This window comes from Apodemus sylvaticus, chromosome 10, assembly GCF_947179515.1.
Source record: "Apodemus sylvaticus chromosome 10, mApoSyl1.1, whole genome shotgun sequence".
In the NCBI taxonomy this organism is placed as follows: Eukaryota; Metazoa; Chordata; class Mammalia; order Rodentia; family Muridae; genus Apodemus; species Apodemus sylvaticus.
Genome location: NC_067481.1, coordinates 93,084,539 through 93,104,324, shown reverse-complemented (window position 1 = coordinate 93,104,324; position 19,786 = coordinate 93,084,539). Strand labels below are relative to the sequence as shown.

General features: G+C 51.5%; 1 protein-coding gene across 1 annotated transcript in view; it reads left to right on the top strand.

The window, feature by feature from the left end:
* Positions 1–11,192: 11,192 nt before the first annotated feature.
* Positions 11,193–19,786, top strand: part of Sh3pxd2b (SH3 and PX domains 2B) — an 83,808-nt gene continuing 75,214 nt past the window's right edge. The window contains exon 1 of the mRNA XM_052196177.1: positions 11,193–11,337. Coding sequence (XP_052052137.1) covers positions 11,263–11,337 — 75 coding nt within the window. The 5' untranslated portion in view covers positions 11,193–11,262. The remainder of the gene's footprint in view (positions 11,338–19,786) is intronic.

The following is a 19,786-nucleotide window of genomic DNA, read 5'->3' as shown; positions in this document are numbered from 1 at the left end:
GACAGCCAGGCCTCAGTCAAACCATCATGAGTCAGCAGGAGGGACCATGACCAGCAAGGATGCCAGGAAGAGTTCTCTGCCACGCCCATCTCAATGACTGCAGACCAAGAAGCAGGGCACAGCCTGCTCTTCAAGCAAGTCTGCCACTGTCCGTGGAGTCCTGTTTGTACTCCCTCCAAACATCATGTGTCTTCCAGTGGGTCTTGCTCCACCACCTGTCTTGCCTCAGCACATGAGTCTGAGTTTAGCAAAACTCCACGTGAGTCTGTCTCAGCTGGCAACGCTCTGCCAGTTGACCCGAGTCCACAGAAGCGGCCAGAAGCCACCAGAGCACCACCAGAGGTTTTCTGGTGCAGGTCTCTCTATGGAGTCACGACAGACGAAGCTCAGCTACATGAGGTAAGGCGAACTAATACATGCCTTTCATTAGTAAGGAATCTGCCATCGTGTGTCCTGCTTTAGCAAAACATCACTTCCCTGTATGTGGATCAGTGAACTATTCCTTCATGTGTCTGCCCCAGCAAAACACCATCCAACACAACTGGCTTTCCAAAAAAACCACAAGTTTCTACTTCAGGGGGCCCGACAAGAGAGGGCTGCTGTCCCAAGTGACCCTTGTGGAGGCTTAACCCCAGGGACAAAGTGGGGGGATCAGGAAGAACTGGGTCTGGAGGAAAGAGAAACCCCACCTTGCTCTCTCCCTGCAGCTGGGCTGTGTGAATCTAGATCCTGCCACCCCAGGGCAGAGACATGATCACCTTCTACCACCCGGGCTCCAGGCTGTCACCTCTGACACCAAAGTGGACATGACATTTGAGGAGGAAGATGCTACTGCATCTGAAGTGTCCCCTGCAGACCTGCAGTCAAGTGTTTGTTTGCTTTGTATTTTTTACGTTGTTTGTTTGCACTAAACAGTTCTTTACTATAGAGGTGTGTGTGTGTGTGTGTGTGTGTGTGTGTGTGTGTGTGTGCGCGCGTGTTGAGGTTTTATCTTTTACTGTCTATTCTAATGCTAAGTACCAGCCCCCAAGACCTGGAATCTACAAATAGCCCCTGTGGCCCACCCCCAAGTTAATTCTGATTGGTGAATGAAGATGCCAACAGCCAATAGTTGGGCAGAAGAGACACAGCTGGAGTTTTAGGTTTCGTGGGCTTGAGGAGAGGAGGAACGTGAGGAAGAAGAACATGCAGGAGGGGAGGAAGGAGGAGTTGCCATAGGCTAAGGGTCAAGAGGGCGTGGCCCTGAGGGCTGCCCAATCGGAGTTGAGAGCGTCGAGGATGGACCATAGTAAGTAGTAAGTAATAACTCGGGGTTATCGCGACCATAGTAAGTAGTAAGTAATAACTCGGGGTTATCGCCAGGAAAGTAGATTCTGACAGCATGGAGGGTAAGCAGCTGCTCAGCTATTGTGCTGGTTAAGGCGGATTGTAAACATAAAGGCTGTGAGTGTGTCTTCCATTTGGGACCTCAATAACCAAAGGTGGGGTAGAAACTCTGGGCCAGGATTTACATAAGTTTCTACTACATGTGACCAATAGGCTCAAAAACCTAGGCCCAGGTTCCATATTGCTGAGGGGCATGGATTGGAACCAGATCAAAACCATCACGATGTTCTCTGTAAGGGTGGGTGCTGGCCAGCCAGAGGATGCAGCCCAGCCTCCCCCCAGCTGGAACTGCGGTGAGGTGCTGCTGCTGCACCCGGAAATGGTGGAAAAGTTTGGCTCTACAGAGTACAGACAGGAAGGCGATGGCCTGATGGTCGTGTGGTGGGAGGGCAGCCTAAGTCCTCTGCTGGTCTTTGGTTTTGCCACGCTCCAGATTCTGGTTTGGTTGGGCCATGCGCTCTGAGGAATCAGGCCTGCTTCCCTGAGTGAGACCCTTAGCTGAGTCAGCAGTGGGTGGGGCCCCCTGTCCACATGGGTGAGCAGGACACTGAGGACCAGGCCTGAACATCATGGTCACCCAGCACAAAACATCAACCTACGCTCCTTCCATATCCCTGTCTCTGTGTCATTCACTGAACATAACATACCAATTGAGACTCTTAATCTCAGGGTCATGGGTTCGAGCCCCACATTAGGCACCAAATACCGCTAGACTGTCTCTGTCTGTCTCACCAGCTCTCAAATAATGACACAGAGACTTACATTTGTTTTTGAGAGCTTGGTCTTATAGTGTAGGCTGTCTCCCAACTAGCTTGTATAACGTAATTAGCCCTTTTATTCTAATCTACCGTCTGTCACATGGCCCGTCACCTCTCCTTCAGTCCCGGCACCACTCTTTCCTCTGTGTCCAACTTGTGAATCCCCCACACCTGATTCTTTCCAGGAGCATCTATCTCCACCTGGATTCGCCGCCTTTCCTCTCCGGCCCTGCGATATGCCTTCAGCTCTCTATTAAGCCAGAAGATAGTGGAGAAGAATGTTTGCAAAATACTCAGGCAGGTGACGCTTCATGAAAATAACAATACAAAGTCCAGACAGGCCTCGCCTCTCTGCTGGTACAGAAATCAGCATTCGAATAATACAAAGACAACCTCCACGCGGTGCACAGGACGACCATCCCAACGATTCTCCAGCAACATCACAGTTGCAGTGAGCACCCAGCTCTTAGCTGGTAACACGAGACAGACCCAGGACTATGATCTTCTTCAACAGTCCCTTTCCTTCCTCAGGATATCCACCCACGCTTCCAGAGATGGCGGGGTCAGGCTGTCTGCGGCCAGAACTCTTGGCAGAGCCCAGCTCTGCCTCCAAACCTCTTCCCTATGATACTGTCCCTACCTGGGGACCTCCTGCGTCTCCAGTGCCAGCTTGCTCAGCCATTCACCACCCTCTTCCTCTTCCACCCACATCACAACTCCACCGAGCAACACCAGACCCTCAGGAGGTGAACCTATTGAGCAGCAAGTTTAAAGAGCTGTGCCCAGGTCCCCGTGTAGCTGAGGATCATGAAGTGACCCTCTGGCTCAGAGACACTTGCTGGGGTTCAGGGTCACTCTGGCCACCTACGGTATGCCTTGTATACTTTTATTTTGTCTCTATGAGTGAGGCAGGTCCTTGGTTCATCACTTGTTGCTAATTGCCTGCCTTCCCTGTTAGACTATGAGTCATAGGGAAAAAAATCCCTACCTGTTGCATTTGTTTCTGTCTCCCTTGTTCACCGTGTTCAGTGCTGGGCAGGTATTAAGTTCTCAAGTATCCAGTTGTCAAGTGAATGAATGAATGGCTCAAGTGAATGAATGAATGAATGAATGGGCTCCCAGAGACACCTGCACTTTGAAACCATGCTCTTCTGCAGTGTATCTGAGTAGACAAGGCTGAACCACAGTATGCATAGCCCACGGAGCACCCACATGGTTAGGTTGTCCTGGAAATGTCTAGAATGGGAGGCACTGAGGAACAATTATGAAGTGGTAACAGTTGCTCCTTGGGGGACTGTTTCGTGGACCACCTGGAGAGGCTGCCATCTTGTCTACACGAGAGCCACTCAGTGGCAGGGCGGGTGATGCTCACCATTAAACAGTTACATCTTGCTGCAGTGTCTCCCACTTCTGTAAAGGAGACACTGGTCACCAGGCTTAGCCTCTCAGTGGCCTTTGCAATATGTATTCATTGAACTGAAATGTAACCCAAAAGGTTTTTTTGTGAACAATACCGATCTTCATCTGTGCACATCCATACCTATCCACTCATTTGGTAAATATATCTACCAATCAGTTGCCAATGGCTGGCCACTCTGAGAAGACCCCTGTTCCTCTCGCAGGAAAGGTAGTGTCCATTTATTCCCTTTTCTAGGGGCCTGCAGGACTGGGCTGAACTGGGGATAACAACCGGGATACATTTGCATGTTGGTACATTTTGCTGGAGAGTCATGCGAGAAGAGGTGGCGACGATGCCAAGATCTGTGAAGAAAATGCGCGTGGGAGGTGAAGGAGGCTGCATTAGGAAAGTCTGCAGAAGGAGAGGACACTTAGACTAAAGCCTTAAAAGACAGGAAAAGCATTTCCGAGCAGTGAACAGCATGTACAAATGGATCCATTTCATGAACCGGAGAGAAGCCAGAGCGGATGTAGGAAGGTGTGACAGAGGACGGGACTCGATGAGGTCAGCAGGTCTCTGAAACCAGATTCTGCTAATCCCTAACGGCTGCTCTAAGAGTCTTGGTGCCTTTATCCTACGTGCAGCAGGAAATCACTGGGACATTTAAGCAATGGGAGAGTGGGGATGGGGAATACAATCTGATTTTCATTGGCTAAACACGCTCCTGGCTGAGAATAGAGAGCAGGCTCGGAAACTGCTGCTCACCGGAGGGAGGGAGATATGATATCAGGAAGACTCCCACTCCGGTTCTCAAAGGGACCTTTGTTTCTTCTCGGAGGCAGCCAGAGATGTTTGAGTTCACATCTCAGCAAACCATGCTTCTGTGCTGTGACCCTAGGCACCGTCTCTTAGTTCCAGTTTTATCACTGAAAGGAGAAAATTAATGCGCTGAAGATCTGCTGGGCTCACTTGGATAGGTCTGTGAGCTGGAAGCCATGACCCCCACAAGGCAGTGTCCATAAGAGAGCGAGTCGCGCGGAAGGGCGCCACCTGCAGGAGGGACTGATGTAGTGCTCCTCCAACCTGGTTAGTTCTCTCCAGGACAACTTATCCCTTACAAAAGCAGACGCTCATCCCCTGTCTTTCTGGATGACCATCTCATCAACATTCTGTTCTGCACACTTCCGCTATTGTAATGCCGCTCATCACAAAGTCCTCGCCAGAGGTCGGGGGGGGGGGACCTGACCTTGGACCTTTTGTCTTCCAAACTGTGAACTAAACAAACCTCATTTCTTTATACGCACCTGGCCTCTAACTTCCTGTTGTATATGGACCAGGATAGGTATGTTAGAAACATAGTTGACAGAATTTACATTGTTGTAGGTGACAGCTGGCTGGTGCACAGGAACAGTTCTATCTCTTTATAAAGTGAGGGAAAGGTGAACAGCGTGAGGCTGGAAGACAAAGCAGCAGGAGGGGGTTAGCCACTGCAGCCTCGAACACCAGCTACACTGAAGAACATCTGTGGGCAGGGGAAAGCTTCTGGGCAGGAAAGGATTGCAAGCAGTGCTCCCTTTAAGGAAATAAACTTGGTCACAAGATGGAGACGATGGAAGAGAGGCTGCAGACTCGCTCCCTGTCACTGAGACCACATAGCCTCTTGTCATCCCTATACCAGAACCATAAACCTTCATGGATGCTGTTCTTGTGATAAGCACCCCTATGGAGACAGGCATACAGACAGCACCTCAGAGAGATGTCTCTGTCCCCTCTCCATCCAACCATGTTCTAGAAAAGAGCTCAGTTCCATCCCTGAAGCTGCTGATGAGAAGGCAACAGAAACAGCCTTCAGCCTCCCGGTCCTGCTTGTCTTCAGTGTAGGGACTGGGAGACATACAGCCCGCCAGCTGCACAGTCATCAGAATCACTAAAGGACCGGAAGCTCATTCAAGCTCAATGCGCTGCCCCTCCAGTGCGAGGTCCTTCCTGTATGATCCTGCCACGTGGAACGCATCACTCTGTCGGCTCCAGCAGGGGTGTTCTGTGCTCTGCAGTGCTTGAGTTTGCAAAATGCCTTCTGGAGCGGGGATTTGGAATAGTAGCAGTTAAGGCTGGAGTCTAAGCTCTACCCCTGGCTTCTGCAGACCTGCATCAAAAGCAATACCCTACTCCCAATTGCCTCTGTGAGAAAGAAGAGCACAGAAGTCCACCTAGAGGCTGGTTTGTCATTAGCAAGGACACACTGGCCAAGCAGGCAGCCAGAGACAGACTTACAGAAGCATCTCTTGAAAATTTTCTGCAAGTCTGTGCAGGTGTGTGTGTGTGTGTGTGTGTGTGTGTGTGTGTGTGTGTGTGTGAATGCATGGGGTGTGCACACATCCATGCAGAGACTGTCTGCATCCCTCAGGTCTGAGTCCTCTAAACAGACATTTAACAAGCGCTGGAGTGTACTAAGTGATAGCAATGCTGGGGATAACCACGGTGCAGTTCGCTTTCACACCAGCCTGCAGGGAGCGCCCCAGAGACTTCGTGACAATCAGCAAACTACAGATCACTGGGAAATAGGGCCACTAGGTATAGACCTTCCCTGAAGATTTTTCTTTCTCCTTTTCTGTTAAGATATATATTTTATTTGTATGTCTGTGAATGCAGGTGCCTACAGAGGACAGAAGAGGGCACCAGATCCTCTGGAGTTGGAGTTTCAGGTTATGAGCATCCCTGGTGGCTGCAAGGAACCAGATTCCTGTTGTCTGTAAGAGCAACAAGAGGAGAGAGAGAGAGAGAGAGAGAGAGAGAGAGAGAGAGAGAGAGAGAGAGAGAGAGAGAGAACATTTTAAAGAAGATGAGGAGGTGACTCCACACTAAGGGCCTAAGGGCAGGTTTATTTCAGAGAAAACCTGAGGACCCTGTGGTGGTTTGCATATGCTTAGCCTAGGGTAGCAGAAAGGTGTGGCCCTCTTGGAGGAAGTATGTCATTGTGGGTTTGGGCTTTAAGACCCTTATCCTAGCTGTCTAGAAGCCAGTATTCTGCTAGCAGCCTTCAGATGAAGATGTAGAACACTCAGCTCCTTCTGCACCATGCCTGCCTGGATGCCTGCCATGTTCCCACCTTGATGATAATGGACTGAGACTCTGAGCCTGTAAGCCAGCCCCAATGAAATGTTGTCCTTATAAGAGTTGCCTTGGTCATGGTGTCTGTTCGCAGCAGTAAAACCCTAACTAAGACAGACCCCATAAGAGAAGGTAAGATAATGAACCTCTCTCACAGGCTAAGTTTTTTATTAGAACAGGAAGGGCCCAAAGTAGTCCAGTTGGCCGGTGGTGTTAAGGGTTGAACTGGAAAGTGCAGGAATGGTGTTAAGGGTGTTGGCTTGGGAAACTGAAAGCGTTAGGCACCAGGAGGAGGAGGCAGATCTGTCTGGAATGCTCTCACGGGGTGCTGGGATGGTGTTGCCTCCCAGAGCTGTTCTTGTTGGATCAACGTTCGTTGGTTTCTGTGCATAATGCACACTAGTGCAGGTGTGTCACCACCCATGTATGGAGGGCAGAGGACAACTTGAGAGAAGTCTCTTCTTCTACCACGTGGCTCCAGGGATCAAACTCGGATCAGCAATCTTGACAACAAGCTTCTTGACCCTCTAAAGTTTCCTCACCAACTACCACTTTTTTCCCTTCTCTTTTATTTTTTGTGTGATGTTCTAATTGGTTTTCTGTTTCTATGATAAAACACCACAATCGAAAACAAATCGTAGAGGAAGGGATTCACTTCATCTTCCAACTCCTAGGTCATCCATCACTGAGAGAGGTCAGGAAAGGCTGAAGCAGAGTCCATGAAGGAATACTGGTTACTGGCTAGCTCCCCTGGCTCGCTTTTCATATGCAGCCAAGGCCTAGGGAATGACACTGCCCACAGTGGGCTGGGTCTTCTTTATCCATTAGCTGTCAAGAAACTGTGCTACAGACATGTGCACAGGGCAATCTGATGGAGGCAACGCTTCCATTGAGACTCTCTCTTCCCAGGTGTCTAGGCTTTGAGTCAAGTTGACAAACTCCAACTATGACATGGCGGTGTCTCCCTGGATGTCTAGGTGTGTGTGGGTGCTCTTGCCTGTGTGAGCATTGGAGTGCAGAGGTCCACATATTTTTCTCTGTTCTTCTCTGCATTATTTTTTTGGAACAGTTTCTCTCATTGAATCTGAAGATCACATATTGGCTAGACTGGCTGCTTTGCAAGCCCCTAGGATCTGTCTGTCTCGTGTCCCAGGCCCTAGTGGAATGCTTACAGATATGGGCGACTGCACTTAGTTTTTTATACAAATATTAGAGATCCAAACTCAGGTTCATTTTTTGTTGTTGTTGTTGTTGTTGTTGTTTGGTTTGGGGGTTTGTTTTTTGTTTTTTTGGGGGGGGTTGTTTTTGTTTTTGTTTTTTGAGACAGGATTTCTCTGTGTAGCCCTGGGATATCCTGGAACTCACTCTGTAGACCATGCTGGCCTCGAACTCAGAAGTCCGCCTGCCTCTGCCTCCCAAGTGCTGGGATTAAAGGCGTGTGCCACCCTTGCCCGGCTCAAACTCAGGTTTTTATGCTTGCTCAATAAGTGCTCTGTCTCCAGCACTTGGGAACCAGAAGAGAGAGGTGACTGGTAGGGAATGAGTCTGGACATGTGATCAGAAGCTAAAAGAGATTCAGAGTAAGAAGGAACATGGATGGAGTTTGGGCAACACCAAAATTTAAGTTGAACCTGAGACTTAAGGGAGAGTTTAGCTGTTATCAGTTTACCTGGTAGAAAAATCGTAACAATACAGATACTTTCCATGAAATACCTCCCTCAAACAAGCCTCTGAGACTGTGGCAGTTCTCAGGCCACCTGTGGCTGAGAAGACCGAGGTAATCACCCATGCACACGCCCTGTTAGACACAGATCGATGGCTGAACACAAAGTTTGGAGTCAGACTATCTGCAAACATCGTGTCATCCCAGGAACGTTATCACAGGGAAGTACCTGCCTGTTTACACTTCTTCAGCCTCTCCATCAGCAAACAGAAAGGATAGCTGTAACTGACAGGGCTACAGGACTCTAGTAAGACAAGGTACCTATAAAGTGCCAGGCCTGCACCCAGCTCACAGCCGAACCTCAGCAAATGCTATGAGGCTGATAGCTGGGCTGGGGTAAGCCTAGGATCCAAGTGGGATTTCCCTCCCACTTGATTCACAACAGCAAGAGAAAAGCACTGACCTCCCCCCTCCCCATGTAAAACTCGGCAGAGTTTGAACAGGCGGTCTTTCCTGTCATTAATCATTGGGGAAATGCAAATACAAGCTACAGTGAGTCATTCCTGACACCATTGGGGTAGTGTGGTCAGTCAAGGACAATAGAAGAAGCAGAAAATAAGAGGAAAGGGGAGCGTAGGGGAGAAAGCTGGGCCTCTTGTGCGCTGCTGGTGGACTGGAGAGATGGCTGAGTGGCTAAGAGCACTGACTGCTCTTCCTAGATCCTGTGTTCAATTTCCAGCGACCACATGGTGGCTCACGACCATCTGTAATGGGATCTGATGCCCTCTTGTAGCACACAGGTGTACACGAGATAGAGCCTTCATATACATAAACTAAATAAATAAAATGGCCACCAGGAAGACAGGAAACAATGAACAAATCCAGGTAGGATTACCATGCAATCTAGAACACACTCTAAAGAACTACCAGCAAGGACTTTGAACAGATATCTGTATGTCAACATTCCCAACAGCCTTAGTCACAATAGCCTGAAGGCAGCAATAGCCAAAGAAATATGAATAAAGAAAACGTCTAAGAAACACACGATGAAACAGTAATCAGCCACAAAAAGGAAGGAGGTTCTGAAGCAGGTCTCACGGATGCAGATGCACCTTGTGGACGTTAACTGAAATGAGCCGGACACCGAAGGACTAAAGCTGCAAGACTGAACTGTTGTGAGTGACTCACACTCAGAACTCAGCAGGCAGGGGTGGGGGATGGAGGACGGGGTCAAGGATGAGGAGGGGACAGGGGAGATGATGACATCACTCCAGCTACAGGCAGCTGGTGGGGAGCAATATAACCTCCCCAGGCCAGACACACACACACACACACACACACACACACACATGGACACACACACACAGACACACACACACAGACACACACACACCACGAACACACACACACACACACACACACACACACATACCAGCCCTGGGCAGGAGCCCCAGAAGGGCTGGGAAGCTGGGAAGTAGGGAAGCTGGCAGAATCAGGGTACATTCAGATTCTACAGACTGTACTTCCACTTTGTTAGGGAGGCTTGCTTTGTGCAGAGGGTGAGAGAAACCAGAAAGTGCCTTAGTTTCTGGAGAAGGATCCAACTGGGTTTTCCCTCCTGCTAGAGATCTGGAGCACTGGAGGGAATTACCCGGCCAGGCAGGGGCCTGGTCCCAAATGGATGCTGCTTGCCACGCCACACTCGCTCCGCGTGGGTCAGTGAGAACAAGCTTAATCAAGAGTCCGTTTGTCAAGGGATGGGTAGCAGCAAGAGAGCCAAGAAGAGAGCCTGGGGCAGCACAAAACCATCTTTGGTACAAAATTGTCTTTGGTAAAGACAATCCTTCTCCTGCCTTGGCCTGGCACCAGCCAAGGAACCCAAACCCAGGAGCTGCGTTAGTGAAGCCCTTCCAGCCCAGCAGAAAGCACGGGCTAAAAAGCCAACAAGGCAACAGAGGGGTTTCCAGGGGAATCAAAATGAAGTCATCTGTAAGGCCTGCCTGGACTGAGGAGAGCTCTCCCTTAAGAGATTCCTCAGCTGACCTATGGATGGGAAAGTGCCTGAAGGGGAACCCCTTGCTTTATGGCTGAGAGACCACCTGCAGTCTGAACCTCCTATCCATGGTATTATGTGTGTTCATTCATTCATTCATTCATTCAGCCAGCCAGCATCTGTCCCTTACTGAGCGCCCAGTCAATGCTAGCAGGCGCTAGGGGAAAAGATGTGGAGCCACTTGTGGCTTTGCTTAGGGTGAGGCAACCCTGGGTTCGACCCACCTGCTCCTTGAATCTGGAGGCTGTCCTCAGTTAGGTCCTCTGTAAAGGACGATTAATCATCCCCACCCCGCGACTCCCGACTCCCAGGTGTTGTGAGATTTTTAAGCCGGCATCTGTGATAAGAAAAGGACTCAGTCCCCCACGGGGGACTCACTACCCACCCAGCACCTCTGTTCTCGCTCACTTTCGCCGCCCTATATGCAGGACTGTCAGGGCATTTTTGCAGTTTTTCTCTCCCTGTCACAGACAGTAAATCCAAGAGACCTGGTGACCACCGCTTCCCCCCTGAGCCCCCAGGGCTGGGGGCCAGAGATCGGATTCATAGCGACTGGCACGCCGCTGTTCGCAGACACCGGGCGGGTGGGTAAGCTTCCTGAGCCCTTATCGGGAATGCAGAGCTCGAGCAGGCTGCTTGGGTGCTTGGCTTTGGAGTCGCCAGGCCCGGGCGTGGGGGGCGGAGCGTGCCGTCCCGCCGGGCGCGGGGACAAAGGCCCGCGGGCGGACGTGGCCCGGCCCGGCCGGGCGGGCCCTTTAAGCAGGGTGGGCGGGCGGCGCGGGGGCGGGCAGGGGCGGGGCGCGGAGGGCGGTGGCGGCGGCGGCAAGTGCTCGGCGGCAAGGATCGCTTTGGCCCGGCCCGGCCCGCACGGCGCTGGGCGCGGAGAACGGCCATGCCGCCGCGGCGCAGTATCGTGGAGGTGAAGGTGCTGGACGTGCAGAAGCGGCGCGTGCCCAACAAGCATTATGTGAGTCGGCGTCCGCGCCACGCGGCGACCCCAGCCCCGTGCAGAACTTGTATCCTGCGCCCTCACCGCGCGCCCCGGGTCCCCGCGCCCTCCCTGCCGTCCGTCTCCCCACGCGCCCCTGGTCCCTGCGCCTTCCCCGCCACCTCCCCGCTCTCGCCCCTTGTCCCCGCCATGTCCTCGCAAGCTCTCGCCTTGCCCACCCGTGCAAAGTCTGGCCCTAGCCGCTGTTGGAGACGAAGCCAGAAGCCAGGAGAGAAACCCACGGAGGCGTGGGTCTCGAGCCACCATCCTACCCAGAGGCGCCCAGCCTTGTAGGACTAGCCAACCAAGCCCCTCATCCTTCTGGGCATGGGTCATTTGAGCGCCCCTTTCCTGTAACTTCCGCTTAACAATGTGGGAAACTTTCCCCAGGAGTAACCCCCCTCTGTGAAATGCGAATTTTGTTTGGAGCTGCTAAGGTGTGGAGGGAATGGATCCCTGGCGTCATTTTGCAGATGGGAACGCTGAGGCCCAAAGGCTGATGGTTTTCAAATGTGGAAGGTGGGCCTGGGGCCCACGGTGACCCTCAGGTGGGAAGTGGCCTCCCGGGCTGCTTGGGGACCTTGTCTGAGGTTGAGGTGGCCTTGGTTCCACCCCAGAGGTTCTGGGTGGTAGGACAGTGGATTTAGAGGAGGCCCTGGGGACTTCACTCCAGGCCTGATGGGGGATGGCAGCCCTGGCTGAAGAAGTCGGCTGTGGCAATCCTGGAGAAGTTAACCAGGAAGGAAAAAAGCAAGAGGGAGGGAAAAAAAATCCTAACAAAGAAGTGAGGAACAATGACTTGAGAGGGCGTTGGCTGGAGAAAGGCTGGCCGGGGGCCTCCCTGGAAACCCCTTTTGGATCTATTTGTTTAAGAGAGCCATTCTTACAAAGCAGACAGCTAGACATGCCTTCCCTGAGTCGCCCATAAAATTCTGGAAGGAGATGGCCGGGAATCCACTGCACTCTACAAGCAAGGGTGTGCTGTGTTCCAATGTATTGTTATTGGCTAGGCCTTCAGTACCTCAGCCATGGGCCAGCCAGCGGGGGCTGCTTCCTGGACCTGTGGTATCTTTAAATAGAGCTAAGTTTTCCTTGCTTCAGAGCTCAGCTAAATTGTCTTGGTTTCCCCACACCCCGCCCCCTTCCCCCCCTTAACTACTTCAAATGCTGCCAAATCTTGGTTTCTTGTTGGAGCCTGTTGAGTTGCCTCTTGGGTATGGGACAGTTTTCAGCAACACACCAACTGGAAGAAGTCTGAAATTCCACCAGATCCACCAAACCAGAATAGATAGAGCCACCAAGGACCCTCTTCCACTCTCCTGTGGTGGCACACATGTTTAGCGGTGGTTTTCAAGGCTGAGGCGGTTAACAGTAAGGAGCAGAGGAGGCCTGTTGAACCAAAGAAGTTGGTCCGTCAGACCACGCCCCTTCCCGCATCCCACGCACCCACAGAGGCCCTGGACAATGCTCTCAGAGCCTGGGGCCCACACCTCCCCGGCAGACTTTTGCAACTTTGAGGGGTACCCCTGAGGTTCCAGCCAATTGTTAGGGGGCTCCCTGAGGTAGGTCTGTGAACCCCACCCCCAGTTTGGGCAAGCTCAGATCTTGGGCTCCCAGATTGCTAACTGTTAATTCTTTGAGTCTCTGTGTCCTCATATGTAAGATGGCTCCTCCCAGGGGGGCGCGATCATGTGACCGACATGGGGTTTCTTAACTGCGGCCCTGTGGTGTCCATGCCTCTCTGATTGAAAACGTGCTGAAATCATGAGGGACCTTGTTCTGAGAACTTGTTCCTCTGCTGTGGACTTAGTCACTGCTATGACGAGGGGCCTTCTCCCTGCCATCCAGCCTTTGGTTCCCCAAATGGGGGATGGGGTATAGATGAATGCAGTCTGAGTCAGCCAGAGGAGCGGATAATATAGTTCTATAGTGGCGTTGTCCCAAAGGCAACAGCAGCAGGCTGGACTATGGTACCTGTCCCCAGTCTCCACATGCTGAAAGGGATTGGTGTGGAGACAGGTGTTGGAAGCCTGGCTGAAGTTCCCTTGCTTCTACCCTCTACACAGTAGCTTCTCTTTCCTCAGTTGTAACAACAACAACAATAAAAACAAACAAACAAACAAACAAACAAACAAAAAAACCAGCCAGCCAGGTATTGAGTGTTTCCTGTCCCCTTGTGGACCTTCTTAATCTGGTTTTCATTGTATAGCCTAGGACCTGAGGCTGGATACTTTGTAAAAGAAAATAAATGCCACCCGGGATGCTGGAAGTCCAAGATTGGACTGTCCCATCAGTTTGGCCTCTAGGAAGGGCTTCTTGTCCACATCAGAGTTGTCGGTGACATCATGGTGGGAGCAAGTGCAGAGGGAAAGATTATGTAAGGTAAGACTAGAAGCCAGAAAGTGGGGCAGGGGCAACCTCGCTCTTTTGTAGTATGACCCTTTGGGAACTGTGGTCCTAGAAGAGCTCCCCAATCTCTTTTAAAGCCGTGTAACCAATGACCTAACTACTTTTCCCTAAGCTCCGCCTCTTAGGTCCTGCCACTTCTCCCAGCATGACACTGGGACCAAACTTCCAGCACATAACTTTTGGGTGTGGACAGACCTATGCAGACCTTAACTGGGTGACAGCGTGTTCCCCTGTTCCACCTCCACATTAGGTTTGCAATCTCTTTGCAAAGGCCACCTTCTCCTGTGGACAAGGCCGGTATTGTCACTGTGCAGCCTCTGCCGTGCCGGTCCCACTCAGAGTCTGGGAGTCAGAATGGAGGTGAAGGGATCTTCTCAAAGGGACATGCCACCCTCCTTAACTGGAGTGTTTTCTAGCAACCTGTCAGCTCTGGGAGTCTTGTCTGACTGCCCTCCCCTACACTAATAAAGAAGAGTACCCTGAACAGGACATGTTGAGGCAGCAGTCAGGGTCAAGGACACGTCTTATTTTGTTTTTCGAGACAGGGTTTCACTGTGTAATACTCCTGGCTGACCTGGAATTCACTATGTAGACCAGTCTGGCCTTGAACTCACAGAGATTTGCCTGCCTCTGCCTCCCCATTCCTGAGATTAAAGGCATGCTCTGCCAAGCCCCAGCTGTCGTGACAGCTCTTTAAGGGTGGTAGACTCCTGTCATGTGACACCAGCGATGCAGAGGGACAGAATAAAGCCCATCCCGTCCATAGCCTTCTGCCTCTGTCAGACTCTGCTTCTGAAGGTATGTCAGATCATTTCTGTCTTTATATTTAAAATAAACCACAGTCACAGAGTGCCCTGTGTCCCCTCCCAGTCATATCTTTCCCCCAACCACTACCCTGCATGTTATTTACCATTCACACACGCTTGTTTTGTTCTTGGAGACGAGGTCTCACCAGTAGCCCAGGCTGACTTTGAACGCACAGAGCTCTGCCTTTACCTCCAGAGTGCTGGGATTAAGGACCGCATGCCTGGCCCGCACCCCCTTTTAAATACAGATTCGCAGGAGAGATGGCTCAGAGGTTAAGAGCCTTGTTGCTCTTGCAGAGGACCTGGATTTGATCCCCAGCACCCACATAGCCCTTCACAACCGTCTGTAACTCCAGTGCCAGGGCATCTGGATGCCCTCTTCTGGCCTCCACAGGCCACAGGACATGTCACATGACAGGAGTCTATTCATTCAAGAGGACATTCAGGCAAACATCTACACATCTAAAATAAAATATGGGTTAATAGGATAATTTTTTATTTGTTATTTAGCTGCTTTCCCCGGGTATCATTTACACACCACCACAGTGACCCATTGTAACCGCAGAGGTCACTGGCGTTTGTAGTAACCGAATAAGACTGGCCATCACCCCAGTCCAGTTTTATAACCCTTCTATCACCCTGTCTGCCATCAGTATCCCCCCTCCTTGCCCTTTACATGTTTTACCTGATAACTGACACCCCCCCCCCTCAATCTTGTCTTCAATGTTTGGAAACTATAAAAATCTTGCCCTGTCCAGATCTATGTTTATACCAAAGCCCCAGTTCATTTTAACTGCTGCATAGTATTCCATTTGTGACGATTTCCCTCTGTCATCTGTAAGGTCCTCTCCTACTGGGGACTCAGGGCTGCTCTTCCCAGTAGTCAGCCTGGTGGGAACTGTTCCCGTGTCTAGACCCAGAACAGGAACTATGCTGGACCCTGGAGTGTGTGTGACAAGGCCTGCTTGTCACCTGAGGAGCTGTGTCCCTGAGCTCCCTCTGCTCTCAATCAGTCTCTCTATTGTCAGACTTTCTAGTTGATGTCAGTCTGCCTGCCACACCGCAGTGTCCCCTGATGGCGCAGCAAGCCCTTCCTGCTTGCTGAGGCGGTCGGTTGGTTGAGTGGCCTTTTGTGCCTTCATTAGCCAGCTGAGATCCCTCCTCCCCATTGCCTGTGTCTCCCTTGCTGCTGGCTCAGTGTGTCTTTGCCTTTCATCTGTTCTTGATGTGGAAGGTTCACACGTTTGGGACGGTCATCTTTCAGGTGCTTAGATCAGCGCCCTCCGTTACCCCTTGAGGAGACTGTAGGCTCAGAGAATCTCAAATATGTGCATGAGGTCACCCGGCTGGGAGGCGCCGCATGGGAACCGAGATAGCCATGTTTGCCCAGGCAATACAGGCAGCCTTGTGATCCCACCATGAAGCTGGGTGACCTCAGGTGCTCACTGATGTTCCCTTTTCTGAGATGCCAGGCTCATTCTAGGCCCTTCTCAGCCCTCTGTCCATTCAGTTGGCTGATATCAAGTTATCAGCCCTAACTCCAGAGAAGCTCTGAGTGGATTGTCCTTAGAGTGAGAGATTAGCCAGGGCTCCCTCCTGAACTGATCAGGTACCAGGAGCCCCGGGGGCGACGGTGCCCGCTGAGTCAGTGTGGATCGTGCCTGTGTCCGGTGAAGCTAGACCTGTCCTCTGTGTTGTGTAGTGGTTTCCAGCCACTGAGCAGTGTGGACTGGAGACCTCCTAGCCATGTATGTGCACAGACCCACCCCTCCTCCGCCACCCCTGGCAGCCCTTTAATGAAAACCCTCAGAGCAGGGCCGCCAGTGTGTATGTTGGAAACAAACCAGCCTGGATGTGAGGTATGTGTGGCAGTGGGCCACCCTGCCCCACGTTGGCTTCTAGCTTTGTGAGCGAGGTGGCTTCTCTTGAGAAGATAGTGTGAGAATTCGAAGGTGCCAGAATTCTGCCAGAGGAAACTGACAGCGACTAGCGCATTACTTACCGACTTATCTCTGCCTTTGTGGAGGCAAAGCCTGGCTTTGAAGCCCATCGCTGCTGAGCCAGGAGGTGGCACTTCCTGCGGCATCTGAATGACCTGGGCTTAAGTCCTGACCCTCAGTGCTGAACCTGATGGCAGTGGTGGCCACAAAGACTCGCAGCCTATGGCTTTGATCCAACGATCTGAGGATGTGCCGTGCCTGCTTTAACTCTTCTCCTCTGCCCCGCGCCACCTGCCCAGGCTGGGCGCCACGCTGCAGCCTGAAGAGCCTCACCAGTCTCCGCTCCAGACGGTTCTGCGCTTCATGTCTGTCACACAGCAGTAGTGCCTTACAGAATTTTTTAAAAAGCTATTTCTTTTTATCTATTTTCTGTTTCTATTTTTATCTATGCGTGCAAGCCTGTGTCTGTGTGGATGTGCTGGTACCCTCGGAGGCCAGAAGAGGGCATTCCGGACCTCGAGTTACTGATAGTTTTGAACCTGGGTGCTGGGAACTGAACTTGGGTCATCCGGAAGGGCAACAAATGTTCTTAAATACTGAACCATCTCTCCAGCCCATGAGTAGAATGTCTGTTGCTCTCTTGAGGTTGAAAGAAAAAAATGTAACTGAGAGGCCTGTCACAGAAGCAAGCTGTGCCGAGGAGGTGGCAAGAAAGAGGGCTTCACAGGGAGCGAGACAGCTGTGCTCGCTGGTCCAATTCCCTCACCTCAGGGGCAGGCACCAGGCCCTCCCCTCAAGGGCAGGCCTGCTCCGAAGGAAGTGTCTCAGCTGCTCCTCTTACCCTCCGAGTCCCACAGGATAGCTTCAAACGGATTGGGTGCAGACGTTGACTCTGTGCCCTTCCATGCCTGTAGTGTGTGGAGAAAATCCACCAGGCAGCTGGGTTCAGATTTCTTCTCTGTCACTTTCCCTCTCAGTGCCCTCCTCTGTAAATGGGGTTGTTAGTGGCTTTGGTTTGAGGAGACCAGTATGAGGATTGTGACAACAGCGAGCCTTACTAGACACATCCATATATACTGTCACCATAGTTGTAGATTAGAGGCTGCCTAAATGCCCATCTGTAGAGAGCAGGATCCAGGTGCTGCGCACATGCAGATAGGACGGTGACACTTATGTGCCCGACCTCTGCCAGGGCATCAGCGTCAAGCTGGCTATGAGCACATGCTGGGGCCCTTCTCAGCAGATTGCCAGCGAAGGGAGGAAGTGGCCATCCACAGAGACCCAGAAATAGAGCTGATAAAATATGTTGCACTTTTTTTTTTTTTTTTGCTTGTCTGTGCTTTTTTCTGTTTTGCAAATGTTCCGCAGTGCACACATAGCTTTGATGCACACATAGCCTCGGTGCACACATAGCCCTGTTTTTAGTAAAAATAAAAACCAGCAACTGCTCATTTTTTTTTAAAAAAAAAAAAAAAAGAAGCTGTGCCAAGCTGAGGTGGCTCTAGCAGGGCCCTCACATCCTGCCGTTGGCCTGCGAAGTCGCCCTGGATTCCCACAAGAGCAGGGCCTCCTCAGATGGGCTTCTGCTGGTCACAGACACCCCCTCCCATTCCTGCCACATGAGAAGCGGTCCCGTGCGGCTCTCCAGCCATGAGCTGAAGAAGCAGCAGCTACGGGCCGTGTGGCATCCCACAGAGTGAGTGGTCAGGGCCATGCTTCCCTGACTACAGTGTGCCTTGCCCGGGGAGTCTAGCCCTTCATGCTGTCTGCAGCTAAGGAGAGGTGCAGAACCAGGCAGCCTAAAGTCCTGCAGACCCTCCGGTGTGATCCCTCTGGGGAGGTCACAGGCTACTGGAAAAGTCCTTCAGCTAGAGGTATGGCTGGATTCCCCGTCCTGAGGTGTTTTATGCATTTGAAGACTCCTCACCCCAAGTGCCCACACTAAGTCAGTGACGCAGTTGCTGCACTAAAAGGGACGGACTGGGGACTCTCCTGTTGAGCTACGTCTCCCATTCATGATGCTTGGACTCGCCTTGCAAATTACTCATCCATCTTAGTTACGGTTATTATTGCTGTGATGAAATGTCACGACCAAGGCAACTTGAGGGAGGAAATGGTGTATTTGGCTTACACATCCTGAGTCACAGTCCACTGAGGGATGCCAAGGCAGGAACCCAAACAGGAGAAGAACCTGGAGGCAGGAGCTGATGTAGAGGCCGTGGAAGGGCGCTGCTTGCTGGCCTGGTCCCCATGGCTTGCTTGGCCTGCTTTCTTGTAGAACTCAGGACCACCAGCCCAGAGATGGCCCACCCACAATGGGCTGGGCCCTCTCCCATCAGTCACTAATTAATAAAATGACCTATAACCAGATCTTGTGGAGGCATTTTCTCAATTGAAGTTCCTTCCTTTCCAGTGACTTGGCATAAACTAGGCAGTACAGCATCCTTTTCCCTTTGAGGAAAACTGGTGAATAGTCTTCCTTCTCGTGATTCAGTTGCCCTATTCCCTTTGGAAGTAGCCCCTGGGTAGTCTGTGTGTCAGTGAGTATTGGTAGTGAGGCAGCTCAGGGAAAACGAGACTTGTTCCGACGGCTGCATGTGGCGTCTAGAACTGGGCTCTGGTCTGGTGCTGTCCTTTGCTACCACTGCCTGTAAGATGTCTCTTTTCCAAAGCTGGTGGCTTTGCCAGGATTCAAAAGCATTTGTGCAGAATCCTTTGGAGCACAAGATACTGGGATGTTTGTCCTTGGAGTTTTTCTATCCTCAGAGCAGTGTCCCTAAACCCAGGCTCTGTGGTCCCTTTACTCAGAGCCCAGAATGGTAAAGTTGATTAGACCTTGCACCAAGTTGGCATTCCTTATCTCCTGGCTGAGCGTGGGAACAGGTGGCTCAGTGGCTCAGCAGTGGCACTACGGACGGGTGGCGTGGCTGCCCCCATCCCAGGACTCTGTCCCTTCCAGTTTCGTGCAGGCCAGGTTTCACCAGAAGCTGTGGACGCCCTGCACCATACTTAAGATGCAAGGCTCGTCCCTCTTGTTTGCTGGCCGAAGCCTTCTTCACAGGCTACAGGGAGAAGGGGCTGGAGGGAGGGAACTCGGCCGTCAACCCCCCTGCAGCCCTGTCTTGGCCCGTCCTGACTGAGCAAATGAAAACCCAGTACACCCAGTACAACATGAATTTTAATAAATACGCAGTACCTGGGCTGCCCTGATACTCAACCGTGACCCATCACCTAAATGAAATTAAGTTTTCCTGAACACTGTGCTTCATACAC